Source organism: Carassius carassius, chromosome 44, assembly GCF_963082965.1.
Source record: "Carassius carassius chromosome 44, fCarCar2.1, whole genome shotgun sequence".
Taxonomy (NCBI): domain Eukaryota; kingdom Metazoa; phylum Chordata; class Actinopteri; order Cypriniformes; family Cyprinidae; genus Carassius; species Carassius carassius.
The window spans coordinates 9,024,900-9,045,644 of NC_081798.1; the positions used below are offsets into that span (position 1 = coordinate 9,024,900).

The window sequence follows — 20,745 nt, forward strand, 5'->3', positions numbered from 1 at the left end:
ATCTGATGCACATGACCTATTTTATTTTTATTTTATTTTTGTAAGGTTTGGAATTGGCAGATTTACCACAGAGGAGGAAGTGGACTATACAGTGGAGAAGTGTATTCAGCAGGTCAAACGGCTGAGGGAGATGAGGTTAGTGGTTCATGCTTGCTTTATCTGATAAAAAAAAAGTCCATTAAGCTACTGTTATGTAATGTTTTATTTGTTTGATGTTTAGAATGTTGTACATTTTTACAACCCCCAACACCCCCCACTCTCCCATTGTAAAAAAAATCATTAGTTAAAATCCATGTGAACAAAATATTTTGTGGGGAGAAATTTGGTTTGTTCATGTTTTTGTTTCTTTGTCTCTTAGTCCATTATGGGAAATGGTTCAGGAAGGCATTGACCTTAAAAGCATCAAATGGACCCAGCACTGAGTTGTTCTGAATACGTGGAGTATGAAGCCCTGCTGTGGTTGTGAATAGTCATTCTGTAAAGCTTGACTAGGCTGCCATACATCCTTAGACCTTATTCTCCCAAAAACCACGCACAATGTTATTTCTCAATTTTGGAGAATTGAACTTATCTATGTGAAGACCATTTGAAAGTGCATTTGAATGAATTGCAGAGATTACGAAACCAGCTTTCACCTCATTTGTTTATTTTTTTATAGTATATTCACAGTTGCTGTGTTAAAATCACTGAAAATGAGCACATTACAGCCTACTGCTAAATGTTTTAGGTGTCTATCTATTGTCTGTTGTCCTAGTACTGAGACCAGCAAAATTAATTTCAGTGATATGTTGTTTCATTAAAATTACCATTGTTTTAGACAAGTCAGGTGCTAATTAATAATTTCAGTTCATGGGTAAAGTTTTTTTTCATAAAGTACAGCACCAGGACAGGATTGAAAACAGGTGCCATTACATTCACTTGCCTTTTAGAAAGGTCTTGTGTAAGAGCTTTGTGCTTATTGTCTGGTATGAGCATGCATTTCTTTCATGATCTCTATTATTGTAAAATCATTGTTTTTATTACAGTATGTACATCATACCAATAAACATCCAAACCAGCTGTTTTGTCCTTTTTGCTAGATAATAAATGAATAAATTAATTAGATTAATTGCATTTTTGCGAATGATGTTGTGATTGTTTTTTAAAGACATTATGAAAAAAAATTATGAAAAATTATGAAAAAATAATGGATTTTGTTTTTATATTAAGAGTTTATTTACAAAAACATTACTGCCTGTTTTTATCAGTTTTCATAAATCATGTTTTGTATTGTGTTGTTTTTATAGTGTTAGCTGGACTTTTAAGTTATTATTGTTTAATCAAAACAACCCAACTGCAGTTTGATTGATATTAATTGCAATGCAGTATTAAAAAAGAAAAGAAAAAAAAAAAAAAATATATATATATATATATATATATATATATATATATATGTTTAACATTTTTTTTAAAAGGTTTTTTTTCTCAAATTAACTGTTCATATATGTATTGGTTTGTTTGTATGAGAGAAGACACTTTCCTCCAGTCCATCAGAAAGAGTGTGGCTTGCGTTTTCAACGCGTTTCTAGGCGCGACCTGTGAACTGCTCCTAGCGCATAACCGACCGTTGACATATTACGTATAATTTAAAACAAAACAAACAGAAACGATATCTAGTTCACCGACTTAAAAATGGCAAGTAACGTTATATTTCAGCACTTAAACTTGAATATGTGTTTCTAAAATTCAAAGTATGTGTTTGTTAGCATATATCGGTTAACGTTTTTGTAGGCTAACTTCAGCAAGGCGTTGGTATATACGTTAGATATGGCACTTATTAACCAGCTACTGCTCGAGTAAATATAATAAACAAAGCAAAAATACGTAACGTTACATTTTCCCGCTGGCAGATTTTAGGGGTTTCACAGAGCTGCTGTTCTGAATGATATTAACTTAGATACTAAGCAGTTTTGACGTTTTAATGACTTGAAGGTGTATGTTGCAGAATGAGGCAGAGAAGACGATCAAGAGGATTCAGGCTCAGAAAGGAGTAGAAGGAGTTATCGTGGTTAACGCAGAAGGTGTCTGGCAAATGAAAATGTTTTGGTTGCAAACGATGTCATGTGATTCAGTGGTAACATGAATCCGGTCAGTCAAAGAGATCTTTGTTATTTATGTGTGCTTTTTCATAGGCATCCCCATAGAAAGCAATCTAGACCACCAACGTACACTTCACTATACCTATAATTTCCAACAGCTGCTCGCCAGAACTCAGAAAGTGATGAAGGACCTGGACCCTCAGAATGAAGCCACCCTTCTGGATGTTCAAACAGAGAAAAACAATATTCTGGTTTCCACAGGTAAAGAAAAGTACACTTATGTAATGCTAATTTTCATTAGGTTGTGTTTCCCAACAATTAGCGGATCTCAGTAAAGCTCAGAATGAGCCTGAGAAATATTGTATTGGAAAGTGGAGGAACCTTCGAGTCAAAGGTTGAGAGCCACTGGGTTAGACAGGTTTCGGCTGACAGTGATCATATTTGTCTTGAAATTATTTGATTACAGTTTTTTGTAGATCAGCTGTCAATATGTTTTTAAATAATTATTTTTGCACTCAGACTCATTTAAATGTCAGGTGTGATATTTGGGACACTTTTTTTCTTTCCTTTTTATTACTACTACAGCCAAATATACATCAGGTATTTATCTGATATAGACTGATGATTATGATCATAAATAAGTAATGTATTTTATTGTGTTCTTTCCACAGACAAGGACTATTTTATGATTGCCATAAAAAATCCTAGAGAAGGACCCTGAATTCTTTCTTTTCTTCATTATTTATTTTTCAGTAGTTTTATTTTTTTATTATGTTTTGTAATTAATGGACAAAAGTGTTACATTCCATGTTCCAGGAAAGTTAAGTTTGCTGTGAAGAAGCATCCATTAATACAAATATTGAATGTACTGCCTTTGCTTGTTCTAATAGTTTGGTCTCTTTTGTAAGTACTCCAGCTGCTCATCATCTGGAGGCATCAGCGCGACATTATAACATACTGTACCTGTTTCTGTATGCAAAAAAAAAAAGAAAAGAAAAAGAAAACTACAGTGCATTTTCTTAATTATTTTATGATTGCTTAATTATTATTTTTTTGATTGATTTGAATTTACAGAAAATACTAAACTGTTATATATTGTACACTAATATTGTTAAAATTATAAAAAAAATAATTGGATAGCTTTAAAATGGATCATAATCATAATGATCAAATTCATTAGTTTGGTTACTTATTGGAGAAGAGGAGAGAAGTAAAGCTGATCAAACTTGTTCTGTTAAGGTCCCGTTCTTCGTGATCCCATGTTTTAAACTTTAGTTAGTGTGTAATATTGTTGTTAGAGTATAAATAATATCTGTAAAATTCTAAAGCTCAAAGTTCATTGGCAAGCGAGATATTTTATTTTATTTAACAGAATTCGCCTACATCGAATGACCAGTTTGGACTACATCCCTCTACATCCTGCAGTAATGACGTCACTTATAAATTGTCTCTGATTTTATCAGGGGGGCAGGGTTTCATATTTTTTTGAAGCACCCCTACTTCAAAAAGGTAGCAAAAAAAAAGGTAGCACCCCTGCTGTTAGCATTCCATTGACTCCCATTCATTTTGGCCTCACTTTGATAGCGAATAACTTTACATCTGAGGGCGTTTAAAGACTCGATTTGTCCATTAATTATTTCTAATGAAACACGAAAATGTATAAAAGGCTCCATTACCTTGTATCTTACGTTATGGTCCCGTAGAAGCAGTTTTTGTAAAAAAAAATAGGCTAACTATTGTGTCATAACCAGCGACTCTCTGTCGCACAGTAGAGAAATTACCATATGGACAGGAGGAGAAGCTCGCAGACAATCTTTTACTGTCTGTAAAGCAATCGGGGGGGCGTGGACACAAAGTTCAAGGGTAATTTTAAGAGAATTAATCAGAATACTTACCAAAATTTACTCCTGTTCACGCTCGCCTTCTCTTGAAGATTCGGTGGGTGATTCAGATTTCTCTTGGCACAGCGATTAGAAAATTTACAGGTTGCTCAAGTGACATCTACGTCATCAAGCTCAGTTTGAGTCTGTGCAGTACGCCCGACCCCCAGGAAGTGCTTGCTTCTAATTGACTTCACTCGTCTCCATTGAATCCAATGGGGTCGCTGTGTCCATTTCTTTTACTGTCTATGGATTTTATTTAACAGAATTCACCTACATCGAACGACCAGTTTGGACTACATCCCTCTACTTCCTGCAGTAATGACGTCACTAAAACAGTTTTTTGACTAACCTCCGCCCACAGGAAAACCCAAAAAGGGGGCGTGGTCTTGTTGCGCTCCAACGGAGAAGATTGTGTTTGTCGCCATGTCGTCTAAACGCTGTTATTTTCATCTCGGAGTACATTCACCTTTGTTTGGCCTTCCCAGGGACGCTGTACTTAGAGATCAATGGTTACAATTTATGTTTAACTCTGTTCCCGAAAATTATAATCCACATGTAAAACTATGTGCAGCACATTTTGCTGAGGACAGCTTCCTCAATCTCAATCAGTTTAATGCCGGATTCGCACAAAGATTATTCTTGAAAGATGGAGCAGTTCCCTCTTTGTCTGGAGAAGGCGTTGTTTATGGACCACAACCGGTAAGTGTATTTTTTTATTTAAGTTGGTGCGTTTAACAGTTTCTATAACTTATTACATAAAGGACAACGCTGTTTAGCTTTGTTAACTAGATGGTAGGGCTGTGCAAAAAATCGAATGCGATTTTCATGCGCATCTCGTCAGTAAAGGCGTTCTGTGATATCTCCAGCACGAGCGTTCAGAATTGCCAGGTTTTCAAAACAAACCATGCCCACTTGCTTCTCAAAACTAATCCAAAACTAGCCCAATCACGTTTCCAGGAGGGCAGTGTGCCCTAAACTGCTGTGAAATCACAACACAGGAACCGCTGCCACAATCAGAACGCGTTACGTATTTCTGAAGGAGGGACTTTATAGAACAAGGAAGTCATCAGCCCGTTTTTATGACAGTGAAAACAGCGGTATACAGATAAGTTAATTGTGTGAAAAATACTGTGTTTTTTTACACGCAAAACATGAACATGTTATATTGCACACTTTAAACACAATCAAAGCTTAAAAAAAAACCACGAAAAAACATGACTTTTAAAAACTCATTGGCAGGCAAACCAGTTACAAATTTAATGTTAATGAACATTTAAAAAAAAATCTGTTAAGAGTGGCATGACAGTATATAGTTGGATAGCTGAGCTCAAGAGACATTGAAAAAAAAGGCAGGAATAACCTACCTCGAAGGCTAAGAAAATCTGACAAAGGAAAATGAGACAGACGTTTAGATGAATCATTTATTTAAGATAGTTTCACTGACAAATGGTTAGACAAATACAACACAAAAAGCAGAATGAGATTTAGAAAACTGCTTTAAACTCACAAACAGACAAGTCCAATTTACATCATAACTACAAAAAGGCATGACCTGAAGCTCTGTACATAAACTTTTTACAATTATCTATTTCCATATATACAATAAAAATGAACTATGTACAGCATCTCATCCCAGTCTTCCTAAGAGAGAAAAATAGATAACACATCTAAAGATGTACAATAAAAGGGCAGATCAGACCTTGTAAAAGTGCCAGTTTGTCAGCCTTCAAATGGTTAAATACTATACATACAGTAGTACACAGTCCATATGCTAACTAGTCCCCTTCAGTTAGTTACTTTAAACAAGCTTTTGAGCAAATGTTTTCTCTTTGAGATGAACAGGTAACCAGCACCAGATACCACATCATACAACTGACTCATTGTTCTAGGGGCAAAAAAAATAGGACTTACAGACAATATTCAAGAAAATACAACTAATTTCAGATGTTCAGCAAGTGCCAATTTAGTGCTGGTTTTTGAGTTTACCCTGATATCCAGCAGCTTTTTTCTTTCCTGAAAATACATTATTCTAGCTAGTGCTTTAGAGTCAAGAGTCATAACAGTGACATGCTACCATATTTCCAACCTGGTAATAAATGGAAACGTGTCAAAAAATGATTTATTCCATTTATATCCATCACCTGCGCAGACAGCTTATAGTGCACAAGAGCTTTAAGCATTAATCATGTGCACCATGAAACAACAATATAAAGATTGTTTTGAATAGCATTTTAACAGAAACGAACACAAAATGAAAATACTTCTGAATGTTGCTGGATCATAAAGGTGATCAGTAGTCTAGTCTGTTCATGGACAGCTTGGGAAAGGACTAACAGCTCCTGACCAGCAGAGGGCATTGTCTGATTGTCTTTATCGTTTGCTAATCAAAAATTAAAATTTAATTTAATTAAAAATGTGGTTGCTGGTGTGCTTGCTATTTTATTGATAAATGGTTAATACTGGTCTAAAAAGCTGTGCTGACCCCAATTTATAATATTAACCTTGTTTGCACATGTACTTTTGTGTATATGTTTTGTTTTGTTAATGGTGACAGAAATAAACAGTAAAATAGTTATATGCTCTTTTTTTGTTGCCATACTTGTGGATGTACACTGCTGTTTAAACGTTTGGGTCAGTATATATATATATTTATATATATATATTTTTTGTAATTTTTTAAGTGACAAAAGATTACTTTTCCGAATGAATGCTGTTTATGTAATTTTATATTCATCAAAGAATCCTGAAAAAGAAAAAGAAAACGTACCACATTTTCCACAAAAATATTACGGTTATATTAAGTGTTTTCAACATTCATAATAAGAAGAAATGATGGCTCAAAATCACAGAAATAAATTATATTTGAAAATATATATAAAAAACGTATTTTAATTTGTAATACTATTTCACAATATTACAGTTTTAACTGTAGTTTTGATCAAATAAATGCAGAGATGTTTTTCAAAAATATTAAAAATCTTACCGACTGCCAAACTTTTGAACAGTAGTGAGTAAGGCTATTTGCCCTCTGCTAAACACACGATTAATCTAAACACATTTGTTCCTCAACCTTCCACAGAAACTTGCAACTACAGCAAGGCCACATGTGCTGTTGGTAAAAGTTGAGTATGTATTCATGGCTCTCATCCTGTGAGATTTCTCTACTGTTATTTATTCATCTAATTACATTATATCCACAAAAAACTCACAAGGGTTGCCCATGGCATGCTGGAATGACTGGCGACTGGCAGTGAGTTCAGGTAGTATGGCCCCTATTTCCCTCACTGGAGGGGCCCCTGGGGGCCCACTGCTGATAGCCCCCTTTGGGGTCAATCTGGCCAGGCTGTAGGGAGGAGGCAGGCCTGGGGGTCCGTAAGAGGAAGCGTGGCTCCGTTCACTGAGCGCACAAGAGGTGTGGCCGTACTTGGAAAAGGGAGCGTGACTGTAGGAGAAGGACGTGCGGCTGTGCTGGGACGGGACGCGGGAATGAGTGTAGCTGCGAGATGAGAGACCATGACTCCAGTGGCTCAGCTGGCTGGCTGAACGCTCAACCCGCCTCCCACCTGCTTGCTTGCCTGAATGGGATTCGCTGCCACCGCTGCCTGCTGATTTACGGTCCTTGTCCCTCAGAACAGGTCGCTGGCTCCTCCCAGCGCTAGGGTTGGAACTACTGCTTCGACTTCCTGAAAAATAAACAGAGGTTTATATGGTTATATGCAGAACAAAGAGTGATATTGCAAAGGAATAAATCAACCTAATGTATTTTATTCTTCAGTCTTTACATGACAACAGTTTTCAAGGTTAACCTCTGCACAGTGACAAAGAAAATAAAAACTGGTTGTGGACAGCAGGGAAAAACATATATTGACAGACTGCAAGTGACTACAGTTTGGGGTTTGTTCTTTTTTCTTTTTTTATGTTTTTGAAAGTCTCTTATGATCACAAAGACAATCTTGTGACATATTACAATTTAAAATAAAAGCTTTCAATTTTAATATAAAAATGTTATTTATTCCTGTGATGACAAATCTGAATTTTTAGCAGTCATTATTTAATGACTTTAATGTGACATGATCCTTCAGAAATCATTCTAATTCGCTGATTTGGTCTTCAAAAAACATTTCCTATTGTTAGCAGTGTAGAAAACCATTTTGACTCTTAATTTTATTGTAAAAAAAGTTTGCAGTTAATGAAGATCTGCGAATAACAGGAACACTTCATCCCTCACTAACTCTATAATGACAAATCTTGTGCATTCCTTGCTCTTCGTTCAGTCATCCCACATTCCAAGAGAATGATTAAAATCTGATGAAAAATTATGAGCTGATGAAATACATCTATCAGATGTGCAATTAAAGCTGGATGAATTTGAGACTGGAGTCAAATGACGATGCAAATGAAATCATGAGGTGCTCCATCCTGAATTCATAACACGTCAAACAAAAGCCACATTATTTCACTCTTACATAACAGGCATGGCAAAGCTTTACATACACATTTGGGATCTACATTGATATTGTCATTTGCATTCCCAGACTAGTGTGTATGCTTGTTTTTTCCACAACACACGACATGCTGAGAAATACAGTGATGAGACGCGAGGCAGCAGAACAAATCTAGCATCAGAAATACCCCAGTCATGGAGAGAGACATGACTGTAAGAGAGAGAAAGAGAGAGAGGGGGAGAGAGAGAGAGAGAGAGAGAGGGAGGGAGGCTGCCTTACCGGACACCCCAGGGTTGGGACTACCTCCTTCATCAGTCTGCCATTGCTCAGCAGAAATAAACAGGAAACAACACAGTTAAGCCGTCTGTCTATCTTAACACCAGAAGCTCTATCAATTAAATATCATCCTCACAGCCTAAGAGCATTACTGGAATCTGCTCAGTAAAAATAAAATCTTATATGTGCTCATATAAGATATTTATTTACATGTTGTGATATGTTAGAATTTACAGTAAAATAGCGATATGTAGAGTGGTCACAATGCCAACTTTTCAGTTGTTGATACGAGTTGGACTTAAATTTAGAGCATAGTGCATTATTTCGTTAAGTTTAAAATTTAAGTTACATGATACAAATATTTTAAAAAGTCTTAAATTATTTCTTTGTTAAATCAACTCAATTAAATAATTGTTTGTAATCAGAGGTCAGTATTTATGTTTTATTTCATGACATATTTGATTAATGTCTTACACGTAGATATTTTATACTGAATGGAATCAGTGTACTGAATATACTTTTCACATCCCATAAAATAAAATCAGCACTAGTGTTCAAAAGTCTGGGGTTAGTAAGGTTGTTGTTTTTTTAAGAAATTGATAATGTTATTCAGTAAGGATGCATTCAAATGGTGAAAATGACTTTTAAATATCATAAAAGATTGTAATTTCAAGTGCTGTTCTTTTATAACTTTCAGTTCATCAACGAATACTGAAAAAAGTTTTACAGTTCAAATAAAAATGTTACTATAAAAAAAAAAATAATAATAATAATAATTATGTATATATATATATATATATATATATATATATATATATATATATATATATATATATATATATATATATATTTTTTTTTTTTTTTTTTTTTTTTTACATACCAGATTTCTGAAGGATCATGTGACACTGAAGACTGAAGTAATGGTTGCTGAAAATATAACTTTGCCATAACAGGGATAAGTTACATTTTCAAAAAGAAAACAGGCCTTTAAAATTGTTATAATATTTCTTTATATTACTGTTTTTAATGTGTTTTTGATAAATGCAGCCTTGGTGAGCATAAAAACATTTTAAAAAATCTTACCAACCCCAAACTTAATATATATAGTTAATATATAGTATCTAAAATCAATGTTCTTTAAATATTTAAAAGTTTTTCCACACAGCCAAGCATCTGCCCTAGTTTACTTTCTTTGACTGCTATCCATATGCTGCAAACCTTACAACACACCTGAACCATCACTCAGAAGATGGCAGATCACTCCAACTGCTCTCTAAAGGCAACTCACGAACACATACACAACAGGCTGCTGAGTTTCCTTCCTGACATCTTCACTGAGCTGGTGCATGGCATGTGTGAAATGAGCAACAGGTTATGCATTAATGTGAAGCAGTGGATTGAGATGGATGTGTTTTTGCAATGCATCAGCGTTGAAGGCAAAAAGCACAAGAGAATGAGATGAATGCAAGCACTGCAGATGAAATCATGACAAGAGCTGAAATCTATTCTTAAAATGTTGAGGACAATAAAGTAAGAGAGATGCCTGAAAGGTTTTAAACATATTATCTTAAGAGACCCCATAAAATACTACAGTTGGGAAGGGTTGACCATATTTGAAATAACACTTGTGATGGAATAGCAGTATATAAATAATATAAGTCACGCCTGAAATTCATATTTAGAATGTGCAAAGCTTTATATTTTCATAACTACTGCATTCAAGCAAATACAGTATACTGCACAACAAGATTGGCTATTTCATACATTTAAAACAATTTAACTATGTAACTATAAGATCTTTTTTTTCTAGTTTTGAACTAGGCTGATATTTATTTCGGAAGCTCTTACTGTGATGGATAACCTTTCCGTACTCACCCTCACTGTGATGACTTCCTGCGCTGCCACTGTGGAAACTGTGGCAGGGGTCCGAATATCCTGGGGGGAAACCAGAGGGTGGTGTGGAGAAGGGTGGGTAGGGAAAGGGCTGGCCGCCCATGGGCCACGGGTTAGTGGATGGAGGGGGGAGAGGGGCCAATGTGTCCTGCTCTGAACCAGCACCACTCGATCCCTCATTCAAGTTTAGTGTAGCCATATCTAAGGAGAAAGAAAAAATTTTAAAGAGGTTAAATGTACCTTTTAAATGGATCGGTATAAAACTTAAAGGAATAGTTCAGACGAAAATTTAATTTGGCTGAAAATATACTCTCTCTCAGGCCATCCAAAATGTAGATGAGTTTGTTTCTTCATTAGAACAGATTTGGAGTCATTTCTCATTACATCACTTGATCACAAAAGGATCCTCTGCAGTGAATGGGTGCCATCAGAATGAGAGTTCAAACAGCTGATAAAAACATCACCATGTTAACATCTTGTGAAGTGAAAAGCTTCTTACTTGTAAGAAACGAATCCATCTTTAAACCCTAATAACACATATAAATCCATCTGTTTTTGCTTGAAAATGCTGCTTGATTTGTGCATATTTCTCACCTGATTGAAGAAAGCAATATTACAGAGCTAATGGTTTGAAGATGTCTTAATGATACATTTATTACAAACATGAGCCTTCCACTTGACAAAATATACATTTGTGTTAGTGTGGATATGTCATATTTTTTTAATATCAGTTGATTACAGTTTATCAGTTTAAGAAACCAACGGCCTGAGGGTGAATAAAATTTCACCTAATTTTCACGTTTGGGTGAACTATTCCCTTAAAGGAAATGTAGAGATGTGTTGTACTTTGGCAGAGATCTCCAAATGTGTAGTAGCACTGTTCAGAGAAGGTGATCTTGTTGACAGTGTGTCTGAGATAGCCATGTTTGAGCAGACTGCTGGCATATTTTCTGGCATCCCGTCGGTCTTTGAATCCCTCGACCCGTGAGTAGAGCCAGTCTACTACATCACCTCCTGTAACGTGAGATCCAGAGAGATTACAAATAAAAACCTATGCACCAGGTGTATTAAGTTATCTAATACCTTGAAATATTAACACCATAGAAACAGTTCTGTTAACTGAAATAAAGTCAAATATAGATAAAAACTTTAACAGTCTAATTGAACAAGCATGATTTTTATCAGTAATAAAATCTCACAAACAGGAAGAAAACGAGAGCTCACCTATAACAGCATTAGCTATAGTAATTTTTAGCCACATTCTGTCCCTTATTTCTAGTCCTGAGTCTGGGAGCTGCATCACCTTTACAATAGTGGCCATGTCCGTCTTTCCCACTGTAAGAGGGAGATCGTCAAACTCTGTGAAAGACAACTAGATGATTAGCATCACGCTTTGGAAAAAGAAGATGCTGTGATCTGTCAGAAAGAAAAGTCTGTACCGTTTTGTGGGTAAGATCCTGTAAGTGCAGTAGTGTGGGAAATCCATGCTGCCGGGTCAATAGGTCTAACTGGTTCAGCTTTGGAAAAGAAAAAAGCAGAGTAAGGCCGAGAAGATGGATAAGTATGTCTGTGCCTGACATTTGTGTATCTGAAAGAAATGTAAACAAAGCATTTGTGTATACTGACCTCTGGGTATTGTGAAGTAACTGCGAGGGGAAGGGTCCCAGCATTTGGCAACAGTGAGACTGATGGGCCTACAGAGGACAAGTACAATATTTAGTCAAAACACACTTACATCTGAGACAATTCTGACATCTTGCGCCTGTTCATTCTTACCCATTCTTTGAGACAATCTCTCTGAGGATCCTGACTGCATCATCATTGCTCATGTTTTCAAAGTTCACGTCATTTACCTGCAAGTCAAAATGTGGCATAAACATACGTTACCTTTTTGAATATTTATTATTTACAATATATTTATCATTATTTTGAATTATTGTGAGGCACCAGCAAATTTCCAAGGGGGCCTCAATGTGACTTGTGAAAATTTAAACCAATAATTGTATTGTTATTATTTAAAAATATATTTAAAAGTGTGATTTATATACTTTCAAATATCTTGTAAATGAACAAAAAAATATAAAAGGTCATTGATATTTTTTTTTATGAAAATACATTTTCTTCTATGTATGCCAAGCCTTAAAATGTAGGTAAAACATTTTTTTAAATATATAAATATGATGGCCTTTGAATGTTCAATGTCCCATGTGTCAACAAAAAAATAATAAAAAGTAAAGACTTTTACTTTAAAAATAAACTTGTTTTTACATTAATCATTTTGAATATTTAAAAACCTTTTAAACCATTTCAAAGTTTACCTATAAACCTAGTATAAACTAAGATCCTCAGCACTGTTTTGAATTTACATACAAGCCAACTGGGACCTTCCATGTTCATGAATATAAAAGCGGCAACAAATTTGTACTGTATTTAACTGACCTAATACTCATACCTTAAAGTAATGTTCCTAATATCAGTGTGCTACACTGTGCCATGCCGATATAAAGCTGCAGTCTAATCCATAATTATTACTGTAATCTGCTGCTCAACAGCAATAAGCAGCTGCTGCAGGCATTGAAGGCAGCATCTGCATCTACAGACGATGGCTAAAGCTACAGAGCACGGAGCCAGAGGCCAAATTTCATCCCTAAAAACTAATGTAAATTCAAGCCGTATGTCCCTGCAGTATATAATCGCTTTAATACACCACAGTATCTTCCACCGGCAGAGCCAATCCATTGCATTATACTAATCTGCTTTTCAAACAAGGAGTAAAAAAACTGAGGCTATTAGATGTTTTTACAGAGATAGTCCACACAAAAATTTACATTTTGTCTCATTTACTCACCCTCATGTCGTTCAAAAGAAGATATTTTGAAGAATGTTGTTAAGCAAGTAGTTTTGGTTCCCCTTGACTTAAATTGTGTGGTGAAAAATTAAATGGAAGTCAATGGAAACAAACTGCGTGTTTAACAACGTTCCTCAAAACCAGTGTTGCCAGACGCACGATAATTATCGTATTTGTACACTAATTTTGACCTCTGTACAATGTATGATCAATAATGAAATAAAACCTATAATGTACGAAGATTTCAGAATTTGGTGACTCTTAAAATGATGGTCGTTGTAATCATATGGCTTCTATACTCGTTGATAGTGCACACCTCATAGTGTTTTAAGAATGCGGGAGGGTGCCCTGCTTTTAAGCCATCGAGCAAAATAAGAGGGAGAACTTTGCTCTGCTAAAATCCAGGGTGCGGTTTTGCTTATTTAGTATGTAAAGCCCCATCTTTTGACAATAGCCTCTTTGCATTTTCTTTTTACAAATTTACAAAAACAACAGGTGCTTAAATAAAAAATAAAAAAAATTGACTGAACGTATAACAAACAGAAGCAACTATTCACAAGAAGCTTCATTTTGGACAGTACAACCTACCTGCAGCAGCATGTCGCCTGGCTCTATCCTGCCATCTGCTGCCACCGCTCCTCCCTTCATTATAGAGCCGATGTAGATGCCACCATCTCCTCTATCGTTACTTTGGCCCACTATACTGATGCCGAGAAAGTTATATTTCTCTGTGCAAATGAAAGAGAACACAGAAGGGATGAATTTGTGATGTACTGTGTGTGTACATGTACAAGGCAAGCTGATCTTACCCATATTAAGAGTAACTGTGATGATATTGAGGCTCATGGTTGAATCTGTGATACTGCTGAAGGAAGATGACTGTGGAAACAAAACCAGAGGAGATACACAAGACCCTTAGAAGCCACATACAACAAAAACATCACATACATACACGTTTACTTAGCTATCTAAATAGGCACATTTCAAGGACTTCTATTGTTTTTTATGTAAAGCACAGCCAGTTATAAATATTGTAATTCACAACCTAAACCTAACAGAAAACATTGAGCATTTTCTTCTAAAAACTTTATTTACCTCATTTATATAAAATTTTTTACATATGAAGACATGCTCAAAATGATGTTTTTTGGAGGTTTAGCTCTTTTCTGGGTACAAATTCATCCTCAAAATATGGTTAGGTGGTCACACACACACACACACACACGTCTTACCCTGTCAATTTTTGCCACTTTGTGTCGCCGGCGCCTGCGTTTATGTCTCTTCATTAACTGAAAGGAAGAGCTCTGCTCTGTGGAACTGCTCAGCCTGAGAAAAACAGAGGAGATAAGAATAGATTGATTATTGAACATATAACTGTGCTCCAAGAGCCAAGACTAAATAATAATTCAGTTACAAGGGCTGACATAAAGTGTCATCATTCCAAGCCAAACCTGCTAGCATTCTCATCCTCCTCGCTGTCTATGAAGGAGCTTGACTCCAGCTCACTGCTCATCATAGAGCCGCTGTCACAGGCCATACCCTTGTCCCTCACCACCCGCTCGGCTTTAGAGTGACCGTTCACACGTGGGACTGAGAACAACGAGCATATACACAGTGAGGATTGTCAAGGCCTTTACCAACAAAGAGGTACAAATACGTGGATATATTCATGGCTTGATCAAACCTTGAGCAACAAACTTTAAAAGAAGAAAACATACACTCCCGTGGGCCTGGTTCTGCCACAGGATGGCATCTGATTGGCTGGAAGGCTCTGGTGAGGCGGCGGCATCCCAGTGAGCCGGGCTTTGTATATTCTCTCTGGTGGAACCCAAAACACTCCAGGAGAGTTGGGTGGCCAGAGCTTCTTTCCCTGGGCTGATATCGCTCTCTCATACTGTCTATGATATGCTCACTCACATGCCAGTTTTTAGATTTTTACCTGATTTATTTGCAGTCGCTAGTAAATTGGTAAGTTTGGTTAAAAAAAGACAGGCAGAAGAACAGAAGAGATGAGGGAACGGCACATAAATAGAGAACAAAATATGTTTTAAAATGTCATTTATATTATGTATTATATTTTGGATGGAGAGCAAACTAACTACAAAAGATGGTAATATAGCTTAATGTATCTAGATATAGAGAAGCAATCCTTTACAGAGCCATGTTTGACTTCCAGCAATGAAATGATAAAGTACTCAATACATCACCGCTATTCATGTGAGCAGCCTACTTAGCCTAACGATATATAACATGTTTAGAGGGATAATATAACAATACATCATATGTGGTGGATAAAATATATTAGGTTACAATCTACTGAAAACTTGTTCTACACATGCTAGTTAAAATTATAGATCATTCACATTTATTTTAATTTTTGTAGTCTTATAAAATATACTCTTGGAACTATCAAATAGGGGTAAAAAAAATTAAATACAAATTAAAAATACAAAAACTGTAAATATTTTAAGAAAATTACCTCATCATATATATATATATATATATATATATATATATATATATATATATATATATATATATATATATATATATATATATATATATATATATATACATACGATCTGTAGATATAAAGGTTTTTTTTTCACATCAAGCCTTAACTTGCTCTAACCAAAATGCACGCCAATTACGAAAGTCTTCCTGATAAATTTATAATATTGACACACTAAAAAACATTTGAATTAAAAATCTGAATACTGTTTATTTGAAATAAAATATGTAAAAAAAAAAAATGCCTTACCTCAGAAAGCGTTAAGGAGAGAAGAGCTGTTCTCCGCGGTGAACACAAATAAACTACCACTGCACAGACAGAGCTCCCGCGGGAGCGCGCAATATGAATTTATTACCCGCACCTTCTGTTCGCGCGCTGCCATTCATCAACAGCGCCACTTGGGACTGTGCGCGCGACTGTTTCGATTTTTGCGCCCGAAGCTTGAGCGTGAGACCATGTGCAATTATAATTTACGAGCAACATATGACCACGACGAGATACCGGAGCTTGTTCACAAACCCGAGGTGAGGTGAGAAAAGAACCTGTGAAGTAATTTGGCGATACAAAATATACACTGTCTAAAATATAAAGATATCTTTGAAAATAAATAAATAATTAAATACTCCATAAATGTTATGCCTGATTGTTCTTCAAATATGCATCTTCATTTTAGCTAATTAAATCATTGTATTTATTTACTTTATTACTACTTTATTTAATATTAAATATTGTAATATATAATCAATGTTGTATGCAAAAACAAACAAACAAATAAATAAATAAATGTTGAGCTTGACTAACTAACTATATTTTTTCTCTAAATTAGTTCCATATTTTTTCAATATGTGACCCTGGACCACACATTTTTATTTTTTTTAATTGAGATTTATACATCATCTGAAAGCTGAATAGATAAGTTTTCCATTGGTGAAGTTGTAGCCTAGTGGTTAGAGAGTTTGACTCCTAACCCTAGGGTTGTGGGTTCGAGCCTCGGTCTGGCAATACCATGACTTAGGTGCCCTTGAGCAAGGCACTGATTTGGATGGGTTAAATGCAGAGCATGAATTCTGAGTATGGGTCACCATACTTGGCTGTATGTCACATCACTTTCACGTGTGATTTTCAGGATAGGGCAATATTTGGCCAAGATAGAACTAAAAAATCTGTAATCTGAGGATGCAAAAAATTCTAAATATCGAGAAAATTTCCCTTAAAATTTTCCAAATGAAGTCCTTATCAATGCATATTACTAATCAAAAAATAAGTTTGATTTAATTAATTGATATTTATGTAACATATCTTTATGGAACATGATCCTTACTTAATATCCAAATGATTTTTGACATGAAATAAAAATGTATCATTTTGACCCATACAATGCATTGTTGGCTACAGCTACAAATATACCCATGTAACTTAAGACTGCTTTTGTGGTTCAGCATCACGTATTCATTTATTTTTGTAACAATTGTTATTTGGATGTCTTGTTATAAACAGTCGTGGCCAAAAGTTTTGAGAATTACATAAATATTAGTTTTCAAAAAGTTTGCTGCTAAACTGCTTTTAGATCTTTGTTTCAGTTGTTTCTGTGATGTACTGAAATATAATTACAAGCACTTCATACGTTTCAAAGGCTTTTATCGACAATTACATGACATTTATGCCAAGAGTCAGTATTTGCAGTGTTGGCCCTTTTTTTTCAGGACCTCTGCAATTCGACTGGGAATGCTATCAACTTCTGGGCCAAATCTGATAGCAACCCAATATCCTTGCCTGTGAAACCATTTTTATGCAACGCAATGATGGCCGCATGCGTTTCTTTGCAGGTCACCATGGTTAACAATGGAAGAACAAAGATTTCAAGCATCACCCTCCTTTTAACATGTCATGTCTGCCATTCTAACCCAATCAGCCCATTCAGTGCTCGTCAACATTCTCACCTGAGTTAACGAGACAATTCCTGAAATGATCTCAGCAGGTCCTTCAATGACAGCAATGAAATGCAGTGGAAAGGTTTTTTTGGGATTAAGTTTTAAATTTTCATGGCAAAGAAGGACTATGCAATTCATCTGATCACTCTTCATAACATTCTGGAGTATATGCAAATTGCTATTATAAAAACTTAAGCAGCAACTTTTCCAATTTCCAATATTTATGTAATTCTCAAAACGTTTGGCCACGACTGTATGTAAATGCTTTGTGTTGTGTTTAGCATTTTGGGGTGGGGGGATACATATATGCCTGCATACATGCTTACATAAATCCACATGCCTGCTTTGCATTTTGTTGAAAAGGGGTACAACACAGAATACAGTCTGGTGCCGTGCTATTCCCAGAGAAACACTAAGTCTGGTATACCTTATATTTGTTTCTCCTTTATGTCCTATTAATTGTGAACTCAGTGTTTCACTGTCACCACTGACACTGTCTCCAGACTGGCCACCTAATTAAGCCACACTGATTAATGATCGGCAGGAACTAATGGACCAACAGAGAGCACCGCGCTACTGTCACAAACACACAGATAAATTACTGTTTAGAGGTCTGGGTGTGTTTGTGTGTGAGAAAGCATTTGTTTTGCTAGGGTGAGGACTTTGTTGAATTGACAGGAAGGGTGTGTGATTCTTTTTGTTAACTCCTGATGTTGTATATGAATGTAACAGTTTTGTCATTGTACAGTCTACGGATGTGTTCATTATTTGTGCAGTTATTTTCATGTGCCAACAATCAATGAAGGGAAAATCAAATACAGAACAAAGCAATAAAGGGAAATAAAGTGTACGATGAGAGTGTCTGTTAAATGCCATTTAAATGGCAGATTGATTTATTTAGATTTTTCTGTAATATTAATCTGAGAACATATTTATGAAAAAAAAAAAAAAGATGAAGTTGTTTCAGTCTGTCATGGCAAGTAATTAAGGATAAATTAAGACTTTCCCCTGAGATGATAAATGAGCTTATTACAAGCCAATGCACACATAAAAAAAATAAAAAAATACAAATATCAATACAGCAATATTCACAAAACAAACATACAAAAAGAGATTACTTTTTGACCTTGGTTTAAAAAGACAAATGTATTTAGCACACTAATGGTGCAGATACCCTGCATAAGAGGGGGTTAAAAACATTTGCCATTCTCACGGTAGGATCAAGCCATGATTATATCACTTTTGATAAAGAATGTGGTAAAAATAACTGGCATGTGCAGAAGGGATTTGGTCAAATATGCTAAAATTACAGTATTTATTCTCAGAGCTACACTCACATTCATCTCTCCTCCGTCTGGTCCTTTCTCGTTCCCTCTCTCGACGGTGACGGAGAACAGACTCGCTTCCAGTTTCTGTGTCCATCCCGTCTCGACTGTTCACTGCATTAGCACTGCAGCAAGCACACGAACAGAAACATATGCAGCATAAGCTCTGAGTGACAACTGCATTATCTGATACAAACTGCTCATGTGTATGTCACCTATGTGCATGTAGGATATACATATGTGATGGAATGCAGACTATTTTAGCTTTTGTGAGAAGGGCAGAAAGGGAGAGAGTGAATAATGATTTTAACACATAGGGGGTGTTTCATCATGAAAGATTGGTTTCAGAATTACACCCCTGGGGCAGGCAACTGTACATCTATATGTGCTTTCAGCAGAAACCTGAGCAAGGTGAGAAATTTATTCCACCTTCACTAAGAAATATCACAAACCCCTCCAACAACCAGACGCCCTATGAAGGACATGTATATAGTTCATAACCCCTGAATCGGATAACCATTGTATCTCTTTGTAAATATAAAAAATGAGTCTTTCCTTTCCAAAGTGTAAGACACAATACTTTTAAATACACAGCAGGCCGAAGAAATTGATGAATATTTAAGAACAAATGAATAATTAAACAAGAAAGAGACATATCAGTTATTGTTACTTTATTACAAACATGGTGATGTAATAAAAATAACATTAAATTAAATTAATTGGCACAGTGACACTGAAAAATAGACTAATGGTTGCTGACAATTCTGCTTTGCCATTACATCAATAAATTCTATTTTATATTAATTAATATTAATGAACATTGAAGTGAAAATAGACAACATTTGATTTAAAAACTATAATGTTTTATGACATTACTGCTTTTACTGTATTTATGGTCAAATAGATGCAGCATTACAACAAAAAAACTGACCCAAAACTTTTGAACAGTAATGTATTACAGTATATTATTTCTAACCAAAAATGTGAGTTACGCTGCATGAAGGAAACAAATGTGTAAGCAGTGAATCAGTCAACCAGTGTAGGAAATTAAGGACATGCCATTGCCTTAGTTATGTAATCTGGTAAGTTTTTGCTTTCCTGTACATTTTAAAAATCAGCCACAAGAGGGCAGAAATATTACAGCAATAGCATAGTGACATACCCATCTGTATGGCTCAAATACAACTTCATAGCCAACAACCATTTTTACCATGGGATATCATTTGGCATTATCACTAATCAAGTTAAGAGCTGCAAAAACATTCCTTCATATTCTGCAACAAATATAAACCACACAAATTTGTTTTGCACAAACTTGTTTTGCTTTCTTTCCTTATAAAAGGAACAGGATGCATGAATGTGACTGTTATAATTAAAATTATAATAATGATCCACACTGTAAAAAACAGTTTTACAAAAAAACAACAACAACTGATTACATGTAATTTTACTGTAAATAGTTTTTGCAAATAAAAACTATGAATTACTGTATAATGAAAAACAGCAATTTAACAGTATATTTTGTACAGTGCAAGCATCATTTATTATAGCTCA

The 20,745-nt window shown here is 35.3% G+C and overlaps 3 protein-coding genes across 5 annotated transcripts in view; 2 read left to right on the plus strand and 1 right to left on the minus strand.

The window, feature by feature from the left end:
- Positions 1 to 688, plus strand: part of LOC132126570 (cysteine desulfurase-like) — a 12,075-nt gene extending 11,387 nt beyond the window's left edge. For both annotated transcript variants that reach the window (XM_059537905.1, XM_059537906.1), the window contains 2 exons: positions 46 to 135; positions 359 to 688. In XM_059537905.1, coding sequence (XP_059393888.1) covers positions 46 to 135; positions 359 to 422 — 154 coding nt within the window. In that variant the 3' untranslated portion in view covers positions 423 to 688. The remainder of the gene's footprint in view (positions 1 to 45; positions 136 to 358) is intronic.
- A 1,230-nt stretch (positions 689 to 1,918) lies between these two features.
- Positions 1,919 to 3,090, plus strand: LOC132126685 (dynein light chain roadblock-type 1-like). Its single transcript, XM_059538109.1, has 3 exons — positions 1,919 to 2,060; positions 2,172 to 2,339; positions 2,750 to 3,090. The coding sequence occupies exons 1-3, from the start codon at positions 1,976 to 1,978 to the stop codon at positions 2,797 to 2,799; spliced, it is 303 nt and encodes a 100-aa protein (XP_059394092.1). The 5' UTR covers positions 1,919 to 1,975; the 3' UTR covers positions 2,800 to 3,090.
- A 3,719-nt stretch (positions 3,091 to 6,809) lies between these two features.
- The window catches only part of LOC132126646 (segment polarity protein dishevelled homolog DVL-1-like), a 35,245-nt gene continuing 21,309 nt past the window's right edge, over positions 6,810 to 20,745 (minus strand). Inside the window, exons 4-15 of one of the 2 annotated variants that reach the window (XM_059538051.1) lie at positions 19,204 to 19,316; positions 14,875 to 15,013; positions 14,656 to 14,749; positions 14,233 to 14,302; positions 14,012 to 14,151; positions 12,352 to 12,428; positions 12,202 to 12,269; positions 12,015 to 12,092; positions 11,800 to 11,934; positions 11,422 to 11,589; positions 10,558 to 10,776; positions 6,810 to 7,644 (exon numbers count right to left, since the gene is read on the minus strand). In XM_059538051.1, coding sequence (XP_059394034.1) covers positions 7,145 to 7,644; positions 10,558 to 10,776; positions 11,422 to 11,589; positions 11,800 to 11,934; positions 12,015 to 12,092; positions 12,202 to 12,269; positions 12,352 to 12,428; positions 14,012 to 14,151; positions 14,233 to 14,302; positions 14,656 to 14,749; positions 14,875 to 15,013; positions 19,204 to 19,316 — 1,801 coding nt within the window. In that variant the 3' untranslated portion in view covers positions 6,810 to 7,144. Of the gene's footprint in view, positions 7,645 to 10,557; positions 10,777 to 11,421; positions 11,590 to 11,799; positions 11,935 to 12,014; positions 12,093 to 12,201; positions 12,270 to 12,351; positions 12,429 to 14,011; positions 14,303 to 14,655; positions 14,750 to 14,874; positions 15,014 to 19,203; positions 19,317 to 20,745 lie in introns of both variants that reach the window. The other variant, XM_059538050.1, reaches the window with a different exon arrangement.

Excerpts from the sequence above, each read along its gene's own strand:
- LOC132126685 (XM_059538109.1), top strand. The coding sequence starts at position 1,976 with ATGTTGCAGAATGAGGCAGAGAAGACGATCAAGAGGATTCAGGCTCAG. Across the intron at positions 2,061-2,171 it reads TATCGTGGTTAACGCAGAAG|GCATCCCCATAGAAAGCAAT; the intron begins GTGTCTGGCAAA and ends GCTTTTTCATAG. Across the intron at positions 2,340-2,749 it reads CAATATTCTGGTTTCCACAG|ACAAGGACTATTTTATGATT; the intron begins GTAAAGAAAAGT and ends TTCTTTCCACAG.